At 45.2% G+C, this 23247-nt stretch overlaps 1 protein-coding gene across 2 annotated transcripts in view; it reads right to left on the bottom strand.

The window, feature by feature from the left end:
• The window catches only part of TRANK1 (tetratricopeptide repeat and ankyrin repeat containing 1), a 65670-nt gene extending 42967 nt beyond the window's left edge, over nt 1-22703 (bottom strand). Inside the window, exons 1-9 of one of the 2 annotated variants that reach the window (XM_022553933.2) lie at nt 22484-22703; nt 20205-20255; nt 18094-18220; nt 16101-16251; nt 13394-13512; nt 10763-10846; nt 10026-10164; nt 8137-8268; nt 5804-5974 (exon numbers count right to left, since the gene is read on the bottom strand). In XM_022553933.2, the coding sequence (XP_022409641.2) occupies nt 5804-5974; nt 8137-8268; nt 10026-10164; nt 10763-10846; nt 13394-13512; nt 16101-16251; nt 18094-18220; nt 20205-20255; nt 22484-22614 (1105 nt within the window). In that variant the 5' untranslated portion in view covers nt 22615-22703. The remainder of the gene's footprint in view (nt 1-5803; nt 5975-8136; nt 8269-10025; nt 10165-10762; nt 10847-13393; nt 13513-16100; nt 16252-18093; nt 18221-20204; nt 20256-22483) is intronic. The other variant, XM_022553934.2, reaches the window with a different exon arrangement.
• Nucleotides 22704-23247: the final 544 nt, after the last annotated feature.

Below are 23247 nucleotides of genomic sequence, written 5' to 3'. Positions count from 1 at the left end.
AGGATGACCACACCTCTCCACTCCTCTGTGGAGCCAGGAGACTTTGAAGTGCCTGTTCCCCTCCCCGACCCTGACTCTGGCCTGGCTTCATGACCTGCTGTGACCAGGAGAATGCAGCAGATGTGATTTTTGTGCCAATTCTGAGCCTGGGCCTCAAGAGGCCTTGTTTAGTTCTATTCAGGTCCAGGCTAGATAAGAAACATCATAAAACAAAGAGGAATCAGTTCAGTTGTCCAAACTGAGCCCCAGAGATGTGAAAGAGCCCAGTTAAGATCAGCAAGAAGCAGACACTTGAAGGAGTTCTGTTAAGGCTATGAGAACTGCTCAGCCTCAATGGCTGAGCTGCAGGATCACGAGCCAAATAAGTGCTTGTTGCTCTAAGCCACTAAGTTTGAGGGCTGTTTGTTATGCAGCAATGGATAACTGATACAACAGTTCAGGGAAGTGATGGCAGGAGGGTGGCTTACTGCAGCAGCAACATCCAAGTACATGCCAGCCACCCATGCATCTAACTGGCAAGTGGAAAAAGCCAAGAGTAAGAAGCCACCTCTCTGGCCATAAGAGGGAAAACATTATCCCCTTGGTTTAATTTACTGAGAAAGTAGTCATGATTAGAAATCAACCACTGAAGAAAGGTTGAAAAAGGGCAAATGTTTTATTTGGTATCAGATTATACACTCAGAAAGCTCTCTTGGTTAAAATGGAATCCTACTGAACAGATAACTGGACATCTGTTTTCACACCCAATGAGATGGGCCTGGCCCACAGCATAAGTGCTATCATGTGATGAACAGGTGAATGCATGTTCAATGTCATGTTCTAACAGAATAGGAACACTTTAGAGATGGAAAAATAAAAGCATCCTATTATCAGCCATGTCTCCCACAGCAGACCCTGAGGCAAGGATTTGTGTACAAGTAGTTTATGAAGGAAGAGACCAGTGAGGGTGGGGGCATCAGGTCAGGGTCGGGGAGGAACCAGGCAGGGTGTGAGCTCAGGCTGAGTCCCACAGGGTGGGGGTGTGCCTTGCCTGACCCCTGGGGGGATCTGGAGTGAGTCACACCTCAGAGCTGTGCCATCCAAGGCAAGGGAACCGGGCTTTCAGATTCTCACCTCTTTCTGCCACCGGCCACAGCCTGCCTTGGGAGGATGTAAATTCCCAGGCACTTCTGGTTTGAAGGAGCCTGAGCAAAACAGGCTCCATAAGCCCATAGGATGTTCTCCTTGAGAACGAGCCTTAGGTGCTGGCTTTGCAAAGTGAAGGCACACCAGGGAGCACACAACAATGGGAAAGGACCCAGGGGACCCAAGCAGAGTTCTGATGTCAGCTGCCTGCCTTCTGATACACACCTGGATCACCTTTCAACAGATCAGAGCACCAGAAACACACACACCCACACACACACCCCCCCAACTTCTGGGGCAAACACCCACTGCCCTCTAATCAAGAGACCTTCTGGTGCCAGATGGAAGCAAGAACTAACATTAACCCTAGCGCTAACCTCCAGAGAAAAGGAAATGGAAAACCTTGGCAAAGGAAGACTTATATCACCTCAGTGAGCTGCCTATTCTGAGGCAAAGAACATGAACTGTGTGGTGTAACAATGATCGACTAGCACCCCTGGGTTCGGCATCCCACCTTCATCCTAGAATGCCTATGAAGACACAGAAAACAATGAAAACTCACGAACCAGGGGAATAGGACGCTTGGTAAAGGAGGAACTTCTTCACCACCAGGCAGATGGAAACCTGCCACTTGTCCCCCTACCTCATGCCTCAGGGCATCATTCCTCCACCAGGGCAGTTAGTTTAGTACAAAAGTCACTTGAAACTGAACAGAAATATACCAAGCTTGACAAAAGAGACAATTAGATGCAGTTGTATAATCAACACATGGTTGTGTGCTTCAGAATAATTAAGAAGGTGGTCAGATCAGAGAAGGGTCCTGAAATCAGAAAAGAAACCAGAGAGTGATATATCAACAACATAAAACAGCATAAAAGGAAAGGTGCTGAAACACTGACAATGGTAGCCCTGGGTCAGCATCTCTGGGTAGGTACGGGTGATTTGTTTATTACTCTGAACTTGTCTGGTTTTTTTCTTAATTTTCTATAAGCTTAATAAGAGAGAAAAGAAGCATCAGGATATAGAACTGCTTATACATGATAATCACAGGTTTTTAAAAAAGATGACTACATAAGTACTGAACAACAACCAAAAGACTGGATAAAAATATGCCAAGGTGTAATTACAATAAATTTTTGTTTTTATATAAAATGAAATTTTTACAAATTTTCTACAATGATCATATTTAGTAGATATATACAAGCAGATTTGAAATTAAAAATTAAAACTACAAGAGATCTTCTGAAGCTGCAAGCACTCAGAAGTGTTAGAAAATAGAAATAAATCATTTCAAAGAGATTTTGTTTTTGCATGAAATCTTCCTTTTGAGCTAAAAAAGGTGAAACTGGTAAGTTTTATTACATATATTTTATCAATTGAAGTTTATGTAACCATCTCATTTTTATAAAAGAAAATAAAAAATGTGTAACTATAAATGCATGGAATAAGAGTAAATGACTAAATCACAACTATACTAATTTTTTCAGGCAGGTGGGCTTATGCAGAATTAATATTTTCTTGTTTTCCTTTCCTACATTTTGTAAATTTTCTTTTTTAAAAAAGAATCTATTGCTTTATAATGAGGAAGAAGTATCATCAATACCGCACATCTGCATTTACTGAAAACAGGGCATTGTGTGGTGCTGAGGGATTTGAGGATGACACACCATGGCCTCTGAGTCACAGGCTCCGTTTATGCGGGGAAACAGACACACAGAGAAGGTCCGCATCCTCTTAGTGCAGAGCTAGAGGCGCCTTCACAGAGCAGAAAGCAGCTGGCGCCCAGGGGAGGACCAGAGAGAAAGGCTTCAGAGGCCTGGATTCGTTCTCACTCTGAAAGGCCACGCACTAGTGAATCAGAGAAAATCACAAACAACTGCGAGAAAAACAAAGACTCCAATCTCGTTGGTCCTGAGGACAGTCGAGCATCAGCTGCTGGAGAAGGTGGACATGCTGCCATCTAGTGGTGGCTGTGAGAGGCTGGGAAAGACAGTTACGTAACCCTGACCACTCAGGTTCACACCCCCACCCTGCCCACTCCCGGTGGGCTCTGGCTTCCCCCAGCAGCTAGTGAGAAAGGCAGCATCAGCAGATATTTAAGATTCTATTATACCAGGAAACTGAAAAAAATCAAAACTTTAAAAACAAAAACAAAAGTGCATGACATGCTAAAGTCTACAGCATTCTAAGAATTAAGATTAGAATTAATGAACAATAAATTTGCAAGCTCATCAGCCATTTTCTACCATTCATTGGTGGTCCTTCTCTAAAAGTTTATTTTAAAACCTTGAAATTCATTGGCAGAGAAATCTGTCTGGTTAGTTTCAATTTCTCCAACAGTAGAAACCATCCCGAAACTGAGGCTACAGGTATAAGCTCTCAGGAGGCCTCTCACAGTAATTTATTAATTACACCACCTCACAGAATTACAATTACAATTCCTTAAAAGAGAAGTCATTTAAAAACTAAACATGACATATCACAGCTTTAAAAGAACATCCCAGAAAAACAGGACTCTGCAAATACATTTATTCCCATGTTCTCACAGAAACAACAGGAGATATTTTAAATAAATGAATAAAAATTAAAACATAGATGGGGAAACAGGGGGCAGTGTTAAAGGAAAAGCAGCTTCAATCTCCCGCACATAAAACTTTCCTGACCCTGAAAATTGCCATGATCCCCAGCCTGGCAGGGTGCCTCCCACTCTCCCCACCACACACACCCCATGTGCTGCCTACAACCTGCCGCCTACTCACCCATTCCAGTGGGGGAGTGTTTCTGGAGAAACACATCCAAATAACTTCAATAAATGCGCACTAACCATATATTAAGTATTAATAAGTCTAGTTGTTCATTCATAAATACAAACCATCCAAAGATCAGAAGATAAAATAGGAAAAGCAATAGCACAAAAGAGAAGCAAGAAGAGGGATCAACTAAGCCCCCCAAAAACATAAATAACTCACAGAAGAGAGGACAACGGTCTTTAAAAAAATTCTCACCATTCTTAAAGGCCATTCGAGAAGTGGCAAATGTCAATCAAGCACAAGTTGTCACAGATAAGAAACAGAGAACCAGAAAGAGTTCTTAGAAATGAAAACTGAGTTTCCAAATTAAAAAATGCAATAGGCAAGCTGAATTATAAAAGGAAAAGCTAAAGTCCTAGTTAAAGATCTCGAAAGAAAAAAAGGAGATAGAAGACGTTAGGGAAAGTAGAGAGACATGTTACAAATTCAGGAAGCTCATCCATGTGAAAGTGGTGGCAAAGAGATGCTGGAAGGGAACAAAATGATAGAAAATAAGTTCTCTGAGCTAAAAAAAGTTAGATTGAAAGAGGCCAGCAGGTGCCAGACAAGAAGAATGAATACGGACCCACATCTAGACACATCCCAGGGAAATTCCACAACTCTAAGGACAGAAAATTCTAAAAGGGAAAATAAATGAAACTGACATCTAATCAGTAACAGAGGCTAGAATACAAAGTTGTAAGGAACGAGGTTTCACAGAGTAATTCATAAATCTAAGAGACCCCAGATTGTCAGACACACCAGAAAACGCTGCCATTAAACTGTGACACGCCACTGATTGTGAAACACATTCGTTTCAAAGGTGGCAAAATGTGGGGGGAAAGTGCAACTGAGGATCAATAAAATACAGTGCTTATATGCAGACCAATTCTCAATCTAAGGATAAAGACATTTTCAAAAACACCGTAAGTCTACTATGTATATCTCCTCCATGAAAAACTTACTGGAGTTGGTACCTAGCAGAGTAAGAGAAAAATCTAGACAGACAGTGTGAGCCACAAGAGCCACATATGAGCGCAAGAACTAAAAGAAGCATAATATATATGTGCTGGGGCTACCGTCTAAGTTAAAGTCTAAAAATATATGTGTGTACATACATTAATACACACATACACAATAATGTGTATGTATATGTTTCATCAAGCCAGGATGCTCAAAGAGTATCACATTTAAAGAGCAAAGTTTTCAGGGCATTTGGTGATTCTTTTTTATGGGTCCAACTATGCTACTATTTGTAGAAATCATACTACCATGCAAATGTGATTTAATGGTTTTCAATGTTCAGAATCAATCTATAGATGAAGCACAGAAAACCCAGAGTTAAGGAATAGGATGTAAATGACACAACTTTACTAGACAAAATTCAACAACGAGAGCTGACTTGTTGCACTTTACCTTATACAGCAATTAGTCCATATATGCCGTCCCAAACTTACAGATCAAAAAACAGAGCTATAAGTGTAGTTTTTAAAAAATTTTTTTTAACATCTTTATTGGTGTATAATTGCTTTTATAAGTATAGTTTTAATTGTTAGCTATGGTTTCTGAAAAGTGGGCTTGATTTTTGTTATCTCATGTTCTGTCTGAATTTTTTCTTTCTTACTGTGTGCATGCATGGAAAAAAAAAATCACCCTTACTGCCCAAAGGTAGACTTGCCAAGTTTCCAGAAAGTGGTAGACACTCTCACAGTAAGAGTTGCTTCATTCTATCTTTCAAAAAAAGCAAACAAGTTTTCCAAAGACTGGGGTGGTGGGGTGGTGGTGCTCACTTCCATCTTCATGTACCAAGAAAAGATAAACTGATTTGTACCTAATGGTGCAGAACCAGTTTTGCCCCCTCTAAAAAGTTAATTCCCTGGAAACTGTACCTGAGAGGTCCTTAGAACATGCTGCCAGCTTTTCCAAGTGGCTGTTGATTTTCTCAATGGCTTTGAAGTTCTTGCTCCTCTTCAGGACATCCACGGCGGACCGGGACTGTCGATCCAGCAGAGTGGGGTCTGCCCCAAAGCTCAGGAGCATCTGCACATCGTCTGTTTGTCCTAGAGCAGGCCAAAGTGAGAAGCGGGGTGGGGTTTGTCATGGTTTCTTCCATAAGGAGACGTCCCCATGAGTGCACTTCCTCCCAGTTCCCGGCCTGAGCAGCCTGGGGCAAGGGGACCAGTGTCCCTCTCTGCTTATAGAAACTGATGGCCTTGGGCAATTCAGCCAAGTCCCCAGAGCAAGGAGTCCTGTGTGGAATGGGAAGGACAATAGCTTTTAAGAGGTTCAGAAGTGCGCTCCTCTCTACCTTTCTCCCCTCTCCTTGGCAACAAGCAAGGAGAGGGGGAATCTGGTTACTAGGCAACAGTTACAGCTGTAAGGATGACAGCAAGCTGTGACTTCAGATTTCTTTATTCCCTAGAGGGGAAACAGAATATACTCCCAGAAAAAAAAGCCTGTCTGGAGACAAGAGAAGAAAGTGGCAATTGCTTTTGCATCAGGGTCTTCTTGTCACTGTTTCAACCCTTGCAGCCCCACCTCTGGCTACCAGCTCCATTTGCTGCTTTTTTTTTTTTTGCGGTACGCGGGCCTCTCACTGCTGTGACCTCTCCTGCTGTGGAGCACAGGCTCCGGACGCGCAGGCTCAGAGGCCATGGCTCACGGGCCCAGCCGCTCCGCGGCATGTGGGATCCTCCTGGACCGGGACACGAACCCGTGTCCCCTGCATCGGCAGGCGGACTTGCAACCACTGCGCCACCAGGGAAGCCCTCCATTTGCTGCTTTGACATATCTATTTGCCAAGCATCAAGGTGGCTCTGTGATCACAGGTGCAACAGATTTCAGAATGTAACAGGTGTATCCCTGGAGGTACCAAGACTTAAGTGAGCACAGAGGTTAAAGGAATCAATGCCCAATTCCCAGCTTCCATACCCGTGCTTTCCTAAAATTCGCCACCTTAACAAAGCACCTCTACTCCAGGTATCGTCCTGCTGGTGATGCTCTCCTTCCCCATCTCCCCAGTCACAGCTGCTTTTCTCCCACTTTACAAAAATAAGACAAAATTAAAAATTCATACTTCTTACCCATCAAGTACCTCACTGTGATAGGCAGAATTCTCAGACAGACCCTGAGATTCCCAACCCCTGGCGTACACACACCTTCTCCCAGTTACCCATTTTAATACTAATCTAAACTCTGCTATGATGAGACTTTGCAAATGTATTTAAGGTCCCAAAGCAGTTGACCTTAAGGTAGGGAGATTATCCTGGCCTGATCACATGAGCCCTAAAGGTCAAAGGTTTAGAGGTCAGAGACAGAAGAGGGCAGAGATTCAAAGTATGAAGAATCTGATGCGCAAGAAGTTTTCCCCTGCTGGCTTTGAAGACAGAGGAGGCCATAGGACAAAGAATGTGTGCGATCTGTAGAAGCTGACAGCCAGCAAGAAAACGGGACCTCTGTCCTACAACTACAAGGAACCGGATTCTGCCACAATCATGTGAGCTTGAAGGAAGGGCTGGAACTCCAGATGAGAATGCAGCCTCAGCCAGTACCTTGATTACAGTCTCAAGAAAACTGAGCAGAAAACTCAAGTCATATCATGTCAGACTACTAACCTACAGAGTTAGAGTGTCATTTTAAGCCACTAAGTTTACGGTGATTGGTTACATAGTGTAGAGAACTCATGCAATTACCAAAGTATTTCCCCAAAGGAGGTGAAAGCTCTTGACCTCCAGAGTATCAACCTAAGGGAAAATCAAGTAACTGCCAAGCCCCTTTTAAAAGGCACCATGACACATCCTTCTCTCACCTCCCTCCAAAATTATTTTTTTTAACAATTACTTACAGAAAATTTAATATATTTATGTTGCTTTGGTGATCTCTATAGTAATAATAATTTTGTAATAATTAAATCCAGAAAAAATTAATGCTTAGAGTCTTAAATCACAGCAAGTTTTTTTAAAATTTAAAGCTATGTAAGTACTTTTGCTCAAGAAGAGTATCACTGGATAAGACTTTCAAGGATAAAATACATTAGAGTATACTTCTTTCTGAAAAGCAAACTGAAAATATGATCCAAAAAAAAAAAGAGTACATAATTTGATATTTTTGACTATTAAAGCCTGTCACGGGATGGCAAGGGTAAAGCGGTCAGTTGCGTGGGTTCCCTAGCGCCTGAAGTCACTCCACCCACAGCACAGCTCTGAGGGGTGCTGCCACTTACGCTTGGCGAGGTACCCTGGGGAGTGGGCGGCAACCACGTGCAGGACGGTACGGCCATCCTCGTCCTTCTGGTTGATGTGACCTTTCCACTCGGGCTTGTAGTCCATTAACCACTTGAAAAGATGGTTTTCCCCTGAAGGAATGAGTTACTGATGTTATTTTCAACACACAGAAAAGCTGCAAAGCAAATCACTGTGCACCACACCGAAGGAACCCAAGGGGCATCCAACACACATTGTCACTTGCCACAAACAGGTGTGGAGACACAGAGTTTGTGCATTGAAAGGATGAGTCATATAAAGTTATTCATAGGAAACTGAAGTCAGATTCCCTAGAAGCAGAGCCTGAGACAGAGATTCTTGTATGTGTGATTTATTGACAGAGGGAGAAAGACGGGGAGGGAAGCAGGGCAGGGCAGGGGATGAAGGCAAGCAGAGATGTGGCCTCAGCTGAGTCGGCTTCAGCCTGATCCCATGGGGAGCTGTGGAGCAGGCACTGCACTACAGTGCTGACCCACCTTGAGGCAGGAGCTCACCTTTTGTACCCCGGTGTCAATCAATCCAGAGCTACAGAACCGCCTCCAGAGAGGGACATGGTGCCTATTGGCAAAGAGCAGCTCCCTGGCAAAGGAGGCAGCTGTGGTGCAGCAGGTGGGGCTGGGGACACTGGTCGTAAAGAGAACCTGGGCAGGGCAACAATCATTACCCCACTACATTACTATCAACAGGACAGACATTTCAAACTCTTTCCAAAGACTCCTTCCTTGTAAGTCCTGGAAAGCCACATAATTCTGCCAACTCTGTGGACACCATTTGTCACCATGTCAGTTTTCCTCTGAGAGACAAATCGGGGATAAACTTGAAGACTTGATCTCATCCACACCTGCCTCTAACCGCAGGAGCAAACTTAAAAAGTAGACACAGAGAGGAATTGTGACTTTCATACCCAGAGGCACACCTAATTTGAAACTGGGAGGATTGGATCAGATTGCTTGTAATCAGACTTCATACTTTTAAATGTTTTATCCACTGTATGAGAGTGAAACCTTTTATGGATTCTCCAACAGATGAAATGTATCGCGATAGGGCAAATCTGGCTGAAGCAAAGATGGGGGCTCAGGTCTTCAAGCCACTGGCCACCCCCACTCCCATCCTGAGGAGATGCTACAGCCTAAAAGAGGAAGACAGTGTAGACAAGTTCTCTTGGCTCCTTCTGGCTCTAAGATAGTGTGGGTCAGTGTCCAACAGTGAAGCTACATATGCTTAGAAAAGAAAAACAGACTTCTATCTAAAGCGTAAATGTGGATATTGTATGTGTGTGTTTTAATGATAAAAATATTTTAAAATTCAAATCCTATAGCCAGGTGGTGAAGACTAAAAAAAGACAAATTATATATACACATATGAAAATAGGATTCCTTTAAAAGAACCACAAGCAAACTGTATCAGCAATAGCCAGTGTTTCCCTTGGGGTTTCCCCCCTCCCACTCCCCACAGTAGTTGGTCCTCTAGTTGAGAGAATATGAACTCAGAAGAAGACCATGGCTGCCTTTGCCACCGGGAGGAAACTCCCTCCACAGCTTCCCTGAGAGCTCTGTCCAGCAAAGGCTGTCTGTCCCAAGGCCTGTCCTTGAATCCCAGGGCTCCACTCTGCCGCCAGGATCTGTCTGAGAACACAGCATCCTTTCAGTGTGGGCCTCTAGCTATGAGGTCCCGGAAGAAGGAAAAATGATGCTGTTTCCCTGCTGCCTTCATTCATCTGAATGATCAAATCATGAACTATTCAAATCATCTGAATATTCCACATTCTGGTTTCACTTGAGCTAAGCACAGTCCCTGAGGTCCAAGCTGGAGGACAGCGTGGAGGGCGCACCATCAGGAGAGAACTCACTGGCCTGGATGCAGAGGCGCATGAGGGCGTGCAGAGGGTACGGTCCTATGGTCTCGATGCTCGCACCAATGGAGATGAGCCACTGGACTAGCCTGGGCACCTGTTCCGTTTTCTCATAAAGTCCGAAGAAGACACATTTCTGGAGAAAAAAAAAATACACAGGAAGAATTATGGCAGTGGCCATATCAATATGAAACTTCAAACTCCTTCCCCATAGAGTTTGGGGTTCTTTTTCTTCCAGTTTTATTGAGATATAGTTTGACATACAGCACTGTATATATTTAAGGTGTAGAGCAGAATGATCTAGCTTACCTACATCGTGAAACGATGACCACAAGTTTAGTGAACATCCATCATCTCATATAGATACAACATTAAATTAAAAAAAGAAAAATTCTTTTTGTGATGAGAGCGCTCAGGATTTGCTCTCTCAACAACTTTCATATAGAACATACAGCCGTGTTCATTCTATTCATCATGTTGTACATGACATCCCTAGGACTTATTTATCATATAATTGGAAGTGGTTACCTTTTGACCGCCTTCATCCAATTCCCCCTTCTCCCACCCCCCACCCATAAAGTTTAGAATCAGTAAAACCCTGATTAGCTGTGGCCCCAGCCTAAGATTACTATAAATAACAAATTTGCAGTGAGGTGGCTGAAGGGGAAGGTCCCAAACACCACAGTCCAGAAGTGGCCTGACTTGAAACCGTATGTGTCAAGAAGCCACCTTACCTCAAAGAGACTTTTCAGTGATAAATTTGGGACGTGGAGATTTCTCGGTAGCCGGTCTTTTCTCTCTGACAGAAGTAGAAATGACTGATGAAAGGGGAGAAACAGAAAAAGCTGGAACAATAATGGTCTCCACATGGGTTATTAGAACAAAATTAATCTTAAGCTTTAAAACACAGAAACAAAAAAACAGAACAAGACACCCTCTAGCCCTGTCTCTTTGTTTAAGTCACCTGCCAAGCTCTTCAGCCTGAGCCATGATAACCAAAGTGTCTCTGTCTGGCAAACTTCCTGTTGGTGCTGAGAGCTAAGCTCTCTCCACCTTCCCTCAAAGCCTGCTGAGGACAGGAGCAGCCGATGGTGGGCAGCATTGGGTCAGTACAGGGGCAGGGAGGTAAAGAAGTAATTTCCTGCAAAGTTCTTAAAGCTTAGCAAGTAGAAGAATCAAATCCTTTTGAAATAGCCCACCCCAATTAATTCTTTAGCACATTACTGCTATTTGAGGTCCACAAGACCCTATCGAGTGGTGTGCTGGGGCAGCTCCTGTCAGTGAGAGCTCACTGTGCACATCTCTTCCCAAATGTGAGTCCTCCAGTTGACTTAGCAGCTTGAAATCGGCCATTGAAATCGAGAGAATTTACACTACAGGAAGTGGCAAATGCCGCAGATCAGGACTTTTTTTTTTTTTTTTCCTCAGAAAGTCTGTTGTTAAACCACTGACCCTAAACTGAACCCCAGAGAAGTTAAGCAACTTTCCCTAGGTCACACAGAGAGCAAATCCTGAGAGGCCCCTACTGGGATCATCCAGGTACGCCAGCTGGTCCAGGAGTTCTATCTAGGCTTGGCATGGCCATGACTGGAGACCCAGTCTCAGAATCCACGTCCCTGACATATGCTCTTGCCGGTGGGCGTGGCACCACAGGGACTCAGTCTATGGCTACATCTTGCTTCCAGCTTCTTTCAGTTTGATGCCCACTCTTAACTGTTCACCCTAAACAGATCCCACTGCCCAGACACTCCCAGATGACAGGTTCAGGGCTCTGACAATCCTGATGGCTGGCCTGGCTTTTACAAGGTGCCTCTGTCTGCAGTGTTTGAAAATGGCCTAGGCTCCACTGCTGGTAGGATATGGGACCACCACTTGGGCTGGATTCCTGGGCCTCCATGGCTGGCTGGGTGATAGCCCGTCAGGAGCTACTGGGTTCCCACTCCCTCCCTCCCCACATAGACTACGGAGCTCTATTCACATTCATTCCACGTGGGGAAGAGGGGACGTAAAACGTTCTTTCCTGGGGGCTGTAAATGGAACTACTTTCCTGTTAATGAGGCCTAGGTCCTCCCACTCACAGATCTACCCTAACACTTGGAATCACAGAATTTTAGCACTTTTTAAAATAAAACTAGAAAGATCTCTTAGTTTACCCATCTTATCGGAAAAGAGAAGATCCCAGATTTCTTGTTAACAGGGCCCCGGTTTCTGATTTCTGGTTCCCCAAGAGTGCAGCCTGCTTTCCGCCCCCTCACTGCCACGTTCTCGAGACTGTAATATGGGGATGTGCTTCTGGGAGCCTCTGGCCAGACTTTAGGGGGTTCCCATGAACTCCCTGAAGCTACACTCGTAAATTGTGTGTATGTGTGTGTGCAAAGAGAGTCCCATCGATTTCATTAGATTCCCAATAGCACCCGTGACCTTCTCAAAAACCGAAGAATCCCGTATCCTACAGTCATCCAGCCTTCCTGGGTCCAGAGTCCTTACAGGCTGCCCTTGCAGTCCAGACTTTTCTGGACTGCCTGGCTTTAAAAAGCCTGCAGGTCCTTTCTAACCAAATTCCCAGCCTGGGCCAGCCCATTCTCAAGAGCGCTTATAGGCTGCCGTCAATGACAGCTACTACTCATTGGGCACTGAGCATACAGGTGCCAGGTGTTATAAAACCCCTTTGGCTCAGTGTCTGGCACACTGTAAACCCTCAATGAACATTATTATCAGGTGCTTTTGGTCCATTATTTCTAATCCTCACCTCAACCGGGAGGGAAAAGGTTTATATCCTGCAACTTCCAAATGAGGAAATGAGGCTCAGAGAGGAAGGAATTAGCCCAGACTAGACTGGGGAGGATTTGGATTCAGGGAGGCACCTGTGTGGCAGTGAAGCCCAGCTTCCACAGTCCACTGGGCTCCTCCATCCTATGGATTCCTGGCTCTGGATTCAGGTCCTACAGCCTTGCTGCTTCCTGAGGGTAACAGTCCCTTGAAATCATACAGCAACCCTCTGAGAAGCACAGGCACGTTATCAGGCCTTGGCTAGCAAATGCCGTATAAAGAGGATTATGAAGATGAATAGGCAATTGTTTATCTCCCTCATTCCACATCACCATTAGCATCTGGACTTTACACTTCTTTGATGACAGTGGAGACACAGCCAAGAGTGAGGTGGCCACAAACTGTTTTCCTAGCTTAAAAAATGGAAACTGGCGAACCAATATATCTCAGTGACTTTTCATCTTTAATGAGGTTAAAGTTTAAAAGTTACTTTGGCATCAAGATAAGCAAGTACTAAATTATAATCCCCCAGTGCCAGCAAAAGGAAATCGTTTAAGCAAGAATGTACTTTCCCCACAAGATCTCTTTTCACTTACATGCCATAATCCTTTCTTTGCCAACTTTTCTATTACAGATTGCCACACTTCAGTTGAGAATCCAGTAGTGAAAATATAATCAAAGCAGGGCAAGAAACTTTGCAAAACAATAGGGTCACCTGAAAGAAAGTTCCAGAATTTAGAAATTTTAACTTAGAGAAAAGTCTAGAACATCTAGGAAAAGGTCCTCCAATTAAGACCACACATAGACAAATGATAAATTTAAGATAGCAAAAAGAAAAGAGAACTGGGAATTCCCTGGTGGTCCAGGAGTTAGGACTCCATGCTTTCACTGCACGGGGCAAGGGTTCGATCCCTGGTCGGGGAACTAAGATCCTGCAAGCCACGTAGTACAGCCAAAAAAAAAAAAAAAAAAAAAGGAGGGGCCATATAGGGGTGGGGGAGTGGGAGGTACAAACTACTGGGTATAAGATAGACTCAAGGAAGTATTGTACAACATAGGGAATATAGCCAATATTTTGTAATAACTGTAAATGGAAAGCAACCTTTAAAAACTGTATAAAAATTTTTAAAACTTTAAATTAAAAAAAAAGGGCCTTTTCAAAGTATATAAAATCCTATATAACTGAAGTGGTAAAATCATTTTAAGTTTGGGTGAAACTGTCCCCTAAGGCAGCACAATGTGACCTAACACTCACTTAGCTTCTCTATTTGCCAAGCCCAGTGATGGGTGTTATACTAATCCCTCAAACAAACCAATAAGGCAGTGCCTATTACCTCCATATATGGAGGAGGAAATGGGCGCTTAAGGGAAGTTATAAAACTCACTTCCTTTAAGAAAGGTGACAGGGGCTTCCCAGGTGGCGCAGTGGTTGACAGTCCGCCTGCCGATGCAGGGGACGTGGGTTTGTGCCCCGGTCCGGGAAGATCCCACGTGCCGCGGAGCGGCTGGGCCCGTGAGCCATGGCCGCTGAGCCTGCGCGTCCGGAGCCTGTGCTCCGCAACGGGAGAGGCCACAACAGTGAGGGGCCCGCGTACCGCAAAAAAAAATAAAGAAAGGAAGAAAGAAAGAAAGGTGACAAATGTCATTTTCATCCAACAGTGAGAAATTATGAGAAATGAGATCAAGCTTCGTGGCTTATCGTGCAGCTAGTTCATGACATAAACCAAGACGGGAACCCAGGTCGAGCAGCTCTTTGAGTCAATTTGCACTCTTTCAAGCTAGTGGCCTTTTGCATCTCATGACCCTGCAAACTCGTGGATGCGAACATCCAAGGCGACAGGTCAGGGGCCAGAATAACATGGCACCTCTTCTAGGATTATCAATTTCCAAAAATGAGTAAATAGCAAAACATATATTGTATAAAAAAGATATACAATTTTCATAAATACATTTTTCAAAATTTAGAAATTGGGCCACGGGCATAACATTCATCCTCCAAACAGGTATACTTTGGTAGAAAAGTCTGGGATGCGTTACCCTAAGAAATCCTGTTAACTGCCCCCCTCAGGATCCAGATTTCTTAGAGGGGCAGTCACCAAGAAACAGTTGTCTGGAATTCCCATAACTCTGGCCTGGCTTCTGACAGAACAGTGGCTTTTAAAAGACACAGAGAACAATGAGGAAGTGTAGGGAATGGGTCAAGCCATCAGGTTCAGAGGAAAGGGAAGCAGGCTTTAGTCACTGTCAGCAAAAGGCTGACGGGAAAGCTGCGACCCATTAGCACCTATCTGGACACCTATTTCTCTGCCAGGAGACACAGCTGAGCCCACCTCTAACCCCTTCCCACCCACTGCCTGACACTGCTCTCTCCCCTTCTCTGTGCCGAACTTCCCAAAATCTGTAGGATCCCATCCACAGAGCACAAAAGTTGCTTTCCCACAATTGCAATGGGAAGAGCTGGATCTGTATCAGTTGAATCTATCGTCAGCAGTGATTTCCCCATTTCTGAAGCTGAGAGCATTTTCCAGCAATTCTAACATGTGTCATTGTTCACATTCTACCATCTGTAGAATCGGGGCATGTGCTGCTATTGATGCTGTCTCAACGGCAGAACATAAATTAGTGGCGCATCTTAAATTAGTGCAATCTTAAATTTGACCAAACACAGTATTTGAAAACAACAGCCTGACCATTGGCAGAACTTTAGACTGCGCTGTGATAACCAGGGAAAGAGCTCCTTTGCCCCTGTTTCAGAATTGTCTATTTTTGCCAATTCCAGGCCACGGACAAAGCCATCTCACAGGCCAGGTCTTCAGACTAATAACCCAATAAGTGATGCAAACCGCCACCCCCCGCCCAACCTGGTGTGTCCCTCGTAGACTGTCAGCTTCCACAGGCCCCTCCCTCAGCCTTTTCAGATTGGTTTTATAGCAAACAGGAACATTTTCTCGACACACTGGAGAGATACATGCAAAAATCACGTAAAACACGTAGTATAAGCAGGGAAATCCCTATGGCTAGCAACACAGAAAACTTAAGAAGTCTGAAACAAAACTGGAAAATTGGGACAGCTTTAAGTGATTTGTGCAAAAGGACCCAGTTGTTTTCACAAAGGCCCCAGCCAACAAAGCTTCCCATGTGCTTTCTAGTGTAAAAACCAGTTTCATTCAAGCTACATAAATGAGCCACAAAGAAAAACACCCTGTAATTATCTCCCCAGAAACCTGAGTCCCCAGGAGGCTTTCAAAGAAATCACAAGCACTTTAAAAGAAAGAGGGTGGGCCTCCCCCAGTCCTGACTTACTGCCCATCGTGGTGAAGACTCCCACCAAGAAATCAGCAACCTGGGTCTGGTCCTGGCCGCTTTGCACGAGTCTCAGACCCTTGAAAAACATGTGAGCAGCTTCATAAGGCTGGAGCAACCGCAGCAAGGAATAACCAGCTCGGTAGTATCCCTGCAACGAAGAAAAGCAAAACCGTTAACACACCCATCTTTTCTGACCTGCTGCTGAAGGCAAGATTGAGGCTGTGAGGAAACAGACTGCAGGAGTCTGGCTTCTAGGTGCATACAGATTTCTAACAAGCTCTGGATACAGGATTTCCATTGTTCCTGCCATTTTTTAACTGGCAAGAAAATAATCCCTTTCAAGTCCATGACATGTACAGCATCTAACATAGGACCCAGAGAGAAGGGAGCAGGCCTGGTTCCAATGACATGTGTGGTTTATGTATTCATGCTTCAAATCGCAGCCTGGCCAAGAAGGGAGGAATGAAACCAATCCTACGAATACAGTGTTCTGGAGAAGAATGAGATTGTCATGTCAGCACAGGAGTTGTTCCCTGCTCCTTTCAATCAAAGTAAACACAATTTCCAATGGTAATGACAAGCACTGAGGTTTACCCAGCCCCACATTATAGGCAACATACACCAGAGGCCAAAAATTTTTTTTGGTTTCTGGAGAGAGAGGAAAATTACAATGATTAATACAAGAAAATGGTCAGTTTTGCCTGTATACAAACTGTCAAACTCTTGAGAAGGAACAAAATGATTCGTACTGCTTTCCCCACTTTAACCATCAAAAAGAATCAGTATCAAGAGGTACCAAAACAATTTTCTGTCTAAGATAACACAAGGTGTTCACCAACTGGGTTCATAAAAAAGCAAGCACCTGAAATTCCACTTAATACCAAATCCCTGATTATTTACTGATTTGTTTTCACCGTCATTTAAAAGTCTAAAACAGTAGATAACAATCAGAAAAAGGAAAGAAAAAAAGGTGTTCCCCCTGCCCCAACCAAGCAAGCTGGTACAGAATTTCCCATTTCTTTACCTTCCAGTTCTAAGTTTCACCTTTTATTTTGGAGGGAGGTGAAGGGGATCAGAATACATCACCCCAAAATGTGACACTTTGGCATAAGGATTCTTTTAGGCTGAAGGCCTCCGAGATTCAACAGATGCAGAAAGAAGCCTTCCTGGGACTTCCCTGGTGGCACAGTGGTTAAGACTCCACACTCCCAATGCAGGGGGCCAGGGCTCATTCCCTGGTTAGGTAACTAGATCCCACATGCATGCCAAAACTAAGAGTTTGCATGCCACAACTAAGAAGCCCATCTGCCACAACTAAGGAGCCCACATGCTGCAACTAAGGAGCCTGCCTGCTGCAACTAAAGACCCAGCACAACCAAATAAGGAAGGAAGGAAGGAAGGAAGGAAGGAAGGAAGGGAGGAAGGGAGGAAGGAAAGGAAAGGAGGGAGGGAGAGAGAGAGAGAGAGAAAGGGAGAGAGAGAGAAAGAGAGAAAGAAAAGAAAGGAAGGAAGGAAGGAAGGAAGAAAGAAAGAAAGAAAGAAAGAAAGAGGAAGGAGCCTTCCTGGAGCCTCCCTTCTCTGATTAGAAGCAGAAACTCCAAGAAATATAGATTGCCATAAATCCCCTCTCCCGGAGAATTCTTATGGCCACAAAGAAGACAGTAAAACTTGCAAACTGCAAAGAACATGAACAGACTATGAATTTTGGTGCAACTACATCAGAACAAAATGAGCTCCACCAGGATCTCCACTGGACTCCATCTGCCAAAAGGCCCGGCTCCACTCTCCCCTGCAAATGCCTTTCAACACTTGGCCACCATCCTTCTTGCTCTTCTCCAGATACAGCACGCGTGCTCTGTGCACATCTGTCTTAAGTGCAAAGAAAGTTGAATGAGAAGCACTCCTAGCATTTCCATTTTAAAAAGAAGGAAGCGAAGGAGGCAGATTAAGAGGAAGAGGCAGCAGTCGCAGCATCTGGTGGTCACCATACCTTCACGTAGGTTGGATCCCACTGGAGACACTCCTTGGCGGCCACGTAGGCCTCGTTCCATTTCCCGAGGCTGTAAAACGCATTGGATTTGTTGCACAGCAGCACAGCCAAGTCCCTGCGGGGAACCCTGTGAGAAAGGACAAACTGCTGGTCAGTAAATAGTTCTTTCGTCCTGCAAATACAGAACCTCGAAGGCCACCATTCTGGGGCTGGTTGCTGCCATCGTGATAGAGTTTCAGCAGGAAGTGTCCCAATGATGCCTATGACATCTGACCCTCATAGCCTGGAAAGCCTGGGATGTTTGCGATGTCCCAATCTCCCTTCCTCACTCCCAAATCCTGTTCCCAACTTTTTGCGACAAATGTTCTCAACACCTTGGGTCTACCTCCTACTGATCTCCACAGGTCTTTTTATCCTTTAGAGACCATTGGAGAAGATGCTGCGAAAAGATGGAGAGGATGGGAGTTCCCACCGAGCCCTCGCAGAGAACAGACACTGTGGGAGCCAACCCACATGCACGGAGGCAGAGCTCATCAGAACACATGACCACACTGTCCCCACGGGCCCTGCGAAAGATGCAGGATGAACACTGTTCTACTACATAGGCAGGGCCACCCAAATGCGTGCAGAACCCAGGGCCAGAGTGCAAAAGGAGGCCCTCACACCATGTGGCTAATCCCTGTCTGATACAGTAGCCACAGGCCACGTGTAGCCATTTAAATTAAAATTAATTAAAATTAATTAAAATTTAAAATTCAGTACCTTAGTTGTATTAGCCACCTGTTAAGTACTCAATAGCCAAATTCTCTGCTATAGAACATTTTCATCATCACAGAAAGTCCTATTGGACAGTGCTGGTCTAAGTATTTGAAGGCCATAACTCAAGCTTACAAATGTTCAATAAAATATCTCTTAGCCTTCTACTTTATAATAACTAAAAGGCAAGCTTCAAATTTAGAACACAGGCACTGTCAGGGGAGGGTGAGCCAAGCTGGCACCCCTGCCCACTCCCTCTTCTCTTTCCATCTCAGCCTTCATCCTGCACTGCAGAAGACACAATCCCAAGCTCTGTCCACACTCCTGACCTTGGACAGCGCTCCAAAGAATGGACTGTGGGTAAGAGGCCTGTGTAGGCCCTAGGAGCAGGGTCCATGGACAGGACTTCCAGGGGCCTGGTACCCACAGTGTGGACGAAAGAGGAGGCAAGGGCTCTGGCTGGGTAAAGCCCCTGGCCCCAGACTCCCACCTGTGGGGAGGGTACAGCTGGAGGACGGCCAAAGCAGGCCTGTAAAGCCTGGCAGGGCAGGGCCCCTCCTGCCTGGGTCTAGGGGGTCACACAGCTGCAAGGTTAGTGCTGAAACCAGGCTGCAAGAAGCAAAACACAAAATATACCATAACAGGTCAACAGAAGCCCAAGTGCTGTTGAATTCAAGACACACAAGGTGGAAAAGCAAGGCTTATGCTTCTTTTTTTTTATTGAATACTTTAACTGTAAAAATAATACAAACAGAAAAGTTAGTTAATATAGATACCCACAAAAATAAAGCAAAGCAAAAATCTCCTCTACTATGACCCTACCCACAGTGCTTGGTGTATCCGGCTCCTCTCACTGCCCATCATTCCCTCTCAGTGAAGGATGAGGACCCAGAAGCACAGAAGAAGCAGCGGGGCTGTCAGAGGGTAACTGACAATGGAGCCATGGCCACACTGTAGTAGTCGCCACGTGTCCTGCCCAGACACCTGGCCAGTGCAGCCGACCCCAGCAGGAGTGAGTGTTGGCTGCAGCTAGGGTCTCCTGATGCCCCGTTCTCCAGAGATTTATCCTCAGCCTAATGGGAGCTGCCCTCTCGCCAGAAAGTTACACTCCCGTTATGGACTGTGTCCCTCCCCCAACAAATTCATACGTTGAGGCCCCAGCCCCCACAGTGATGGTATTTGGAGAGGGTGCCTTTGGGGAGGTGATTAGGTTTAGATGAAGTCAGGAGAGTGGGTCCCTCACAATAGGATTAGTGCCCTTATAAGAGATGGCAGAGGGTTTCTGTTCTCTCTCTCCACCATGTGAGGATGTAGTGAGAATGTGGCTGGCTGCAAACCAGGAAGGGGGCACTTACCAGGAACTGAATTGGCTGGCACCTGGACCTTGGACTTCCCAGCCTCCAGAACTGTGAGGAATAAATTTCTGTTGTTATTCCACCCTGTCAGTGGTAGTTCGTTACTGCAGCCTGAGCTGACTAATCCAGCCCCACTCTCTAGGACAACTCCTGGGGCCAGACAGCCTATGACCGGTGACTGACTGACATGGGAATTAAAAGGTCAGCCTCCTTTCCTAAAGTGGGACAGCTCTGCAGTACATCTCAGGGGCCCCAGAGCTCCCCAGGGGATCAGGCTGCAGCTAACTCCAGCGGAGACACCATCCCTGCCCCATCCTGCTTCTCCCTCAGTCCCCTTCTCCTGAGAGCACCTGCTCAGTTAACCACAATTCCCTAAACCCCTATGTCAGCTGGCAGCAGCAGGAAGGCAGTGATGGGCACAGGGAACTGTGTCAGGAAGGTCCCATGACAGGCGATATGTGAGGGTGCAGGCAGGTGTCCCATTAGTGGTCACACAGCTAGTAAGTGGTGGTGCTGAGATCTGAGTACTCACAGTGTGGTCAGTCTATGGCCACAACCATGACATAACATTAACTTTTCAAGAAAGGTCAATGTTTTCCCCCGAATGAGGAGCTCTAGGCCCAGTCTGACCTGAGGGGGCAGAATGACAGAACTACACAGGCTCAGGCCAATTGCAGTCAATTCAAGTCCAGCTGGAGTGTAGACACCAAGGAGGGAGGAGGCGGGAGCCATGTGTCGGGAATTCAAGTCAGTGCCCCTTCTCGGTACACGTTTAGGCTGCATACACCCTACAAATGCCAACTTCTGCTTCCTCTACTACAGCTGTCCCCAGAGTATGATCTGGGAACCTCTGGGGGGTAGTCCCCCCAGAGGGAACAACAGTAGTTCCCTTGGGAACTACTATTTCAAATAGTTTCCAAGGTCAAAATATCTTCACAATTGTAGTTGGCTGAATAATGGTTTCCAAATGACGGTTTTTTTTGTTTTGAATTTTATTTATTTTTTTATGCAGCAGGTTCTTATTAATTGTCCATTTAATACATATTAGTGTATATATGTCAAATAATGTTTTCTTTTATGGCAAAAGGAACTCTGGAGATGGGGTTAATTTAAGGATCTTGAGAGGAGGAGATTATCCTGGATTATGATACAGTCACAAAGGTCCTTATAAGAGGGAGACTGAGAGAGCCGGCCACAGCAGAGGAGAAGGTGATGTGACAACAGAAGCAGAGACTGGAATGATGCGCTTTGAGGATGCAGGAAGGGACCACGAGCCAAGGATACAGGCAGCCATTCGAGGGTAAAAGAGGCAAGGAAATGGAGTCTCCTCCACAAGGAGCCAGCCCTGGTGACACCTTAATTTTAGCCTTGTAAGACTCCTTTCAGACCTCTGACCTCCAGAAGTGTAAGATAATAAACGGGTATTGTTTTAAGCAACTAAATTGGTGGTCATTTGTTAAAGCAGCAACAGGAAACTAATACAATAATACCAAGACAGTGTGTGCCTTTTTCACATTCATTCTCTCACGTGGACGGGGAATTTTCCAGAGGCTACCTGGTGTGTGGTATCACAACAGACTAAATGCAGAAGCAGACGTGAGAAGACAGACATCTTCCATTGAGACAGATATTAAAGAGACTTGCGAAAATGTAAAACTCTTCTCACCAAATTTTTCATTTTGAAAAATAGTTATTTCTCATAAAAATGCTGCTTATGTTAACGTCATGGGTTTATTACTGCTGTTTTAAAAAAGATGAATAAATACATATTTTAAATGTTTCTCAGTTTTGAGTTCTAATACAGGCTTTATTGATAGTTACAAACTACATCAACAAAAGCTCTTTGGGGTCCTGCCTGTAAGCAGTCGTGATCCTGAAATGTTTGGGAACAGGTCTGCTAGAAGTTGAAGGGGCAGGGGAAGAGGTGAGGCTTAGTTCCTGGTGGTGTGCCCTGTGGCCAGGGGGTTGATGGAATGGATAAACAAGATGAAATGAACGACAAGTGAGGGGCTTGGGGGCTTCAGTCATCCCAGGAACCAGAAAGAAGGGGAAGTTTGTAATGTTTATCAACAGTCCCCTATGTTTCACTTTCCATTTCCTGAATTCCTCTAGTCTCCGAGCTAACACTGCAGAGAAGAGAAACAGAAAGTGGGAGGAGAAAGGAAACAGAAACTAGGTGGTGTGGTAACAAATGAGAAAAAAACAAAAGCAAGAGAGTGAGTCCCCCTTTACTTAAAAAAATTACAAACAAAAGGCAGGGAGAAAATCCAAACACTTACCCCCACTGGTATAAGTGCAGGAGAATCCGGATGGCTTCATCGTACTTTCTGATGGCCAAAGAGAAGTTTCCATTCTTAAAAACCTGGTTGCCAGATTCTTTCAACTGCTCAGCGTAAGCTGCGGGGTCCATCCTGTGAGGAGACGGAGGAAAGGCTGGCTGCCCGCCTGAACAGGTCTCCTTCCCCTCCACATCTGCATCGCTGAGTCTGGAGAGGCAGGTGGTTCATCCTGGCCCCTCCCACCGGCCTAGGTTACACCCTGACCACACCCCTCACCACCCGGGAACCAGACTGGGTGTCTGCTCTGATGAGACGGTTTCTTCCTCAGTTCTCTTCTGACCTCAGGAGCAGCAGCCAGAATGATTCCATTTATTCTGTGTTAATGACCAGCTAGGCTCTGAGCAAAGAGGCTGCTTCCATGCACAAGCCGACATAAAGCTGGTAGGTAGTGGCAGCTCTTCCCATAACCGCCACTAATATTACTCTCTGATTTACTCATCACAGCAGCCCAGGAGGAGGCTCTGTCCTCACTGTTCAGATGAGGAAACTGAGGCTCAAAGGGGTTCAAGTCACTTGCCTAAGGATCTGCTAATGGCGTTCCCCGATTCTGACTCCAATTCCAAGTTTCTGCCCTTGACCCTGTCCTGCATCACCTACTCATACAAGGAGCTGACAGTCCTTCCACTCTCTTAGAAGGAGGGAAAGGGGAGGGGAGGTACAGTCCTAAAGGCCTCAAGGGGCTAGGACACGGGGCCACCACCACT

The sequence above is a fragment of the Delphinapterus leucas genome, chromosome 10, assembly GCF_059928025.1.
Source record: "Delphinapterus leucas isolate spDelLeu-1000000601 "Yukka" chromosome 10, BTC_Dleu_Yukka2, whole genome shotgun sequence".
NCBI classification, from domain to species: domain Eukaryota; kingdom Metazoa; phylum Chordata; class Mammalia; order Artiodactyla; family Monodontidae; genus Delphinapterus; species Delphinapterus leucas.
Note: the sequence above shows the minus strand (reverse complement) of the source record. Positions and strands in the feature narration are given on the sequence as shown.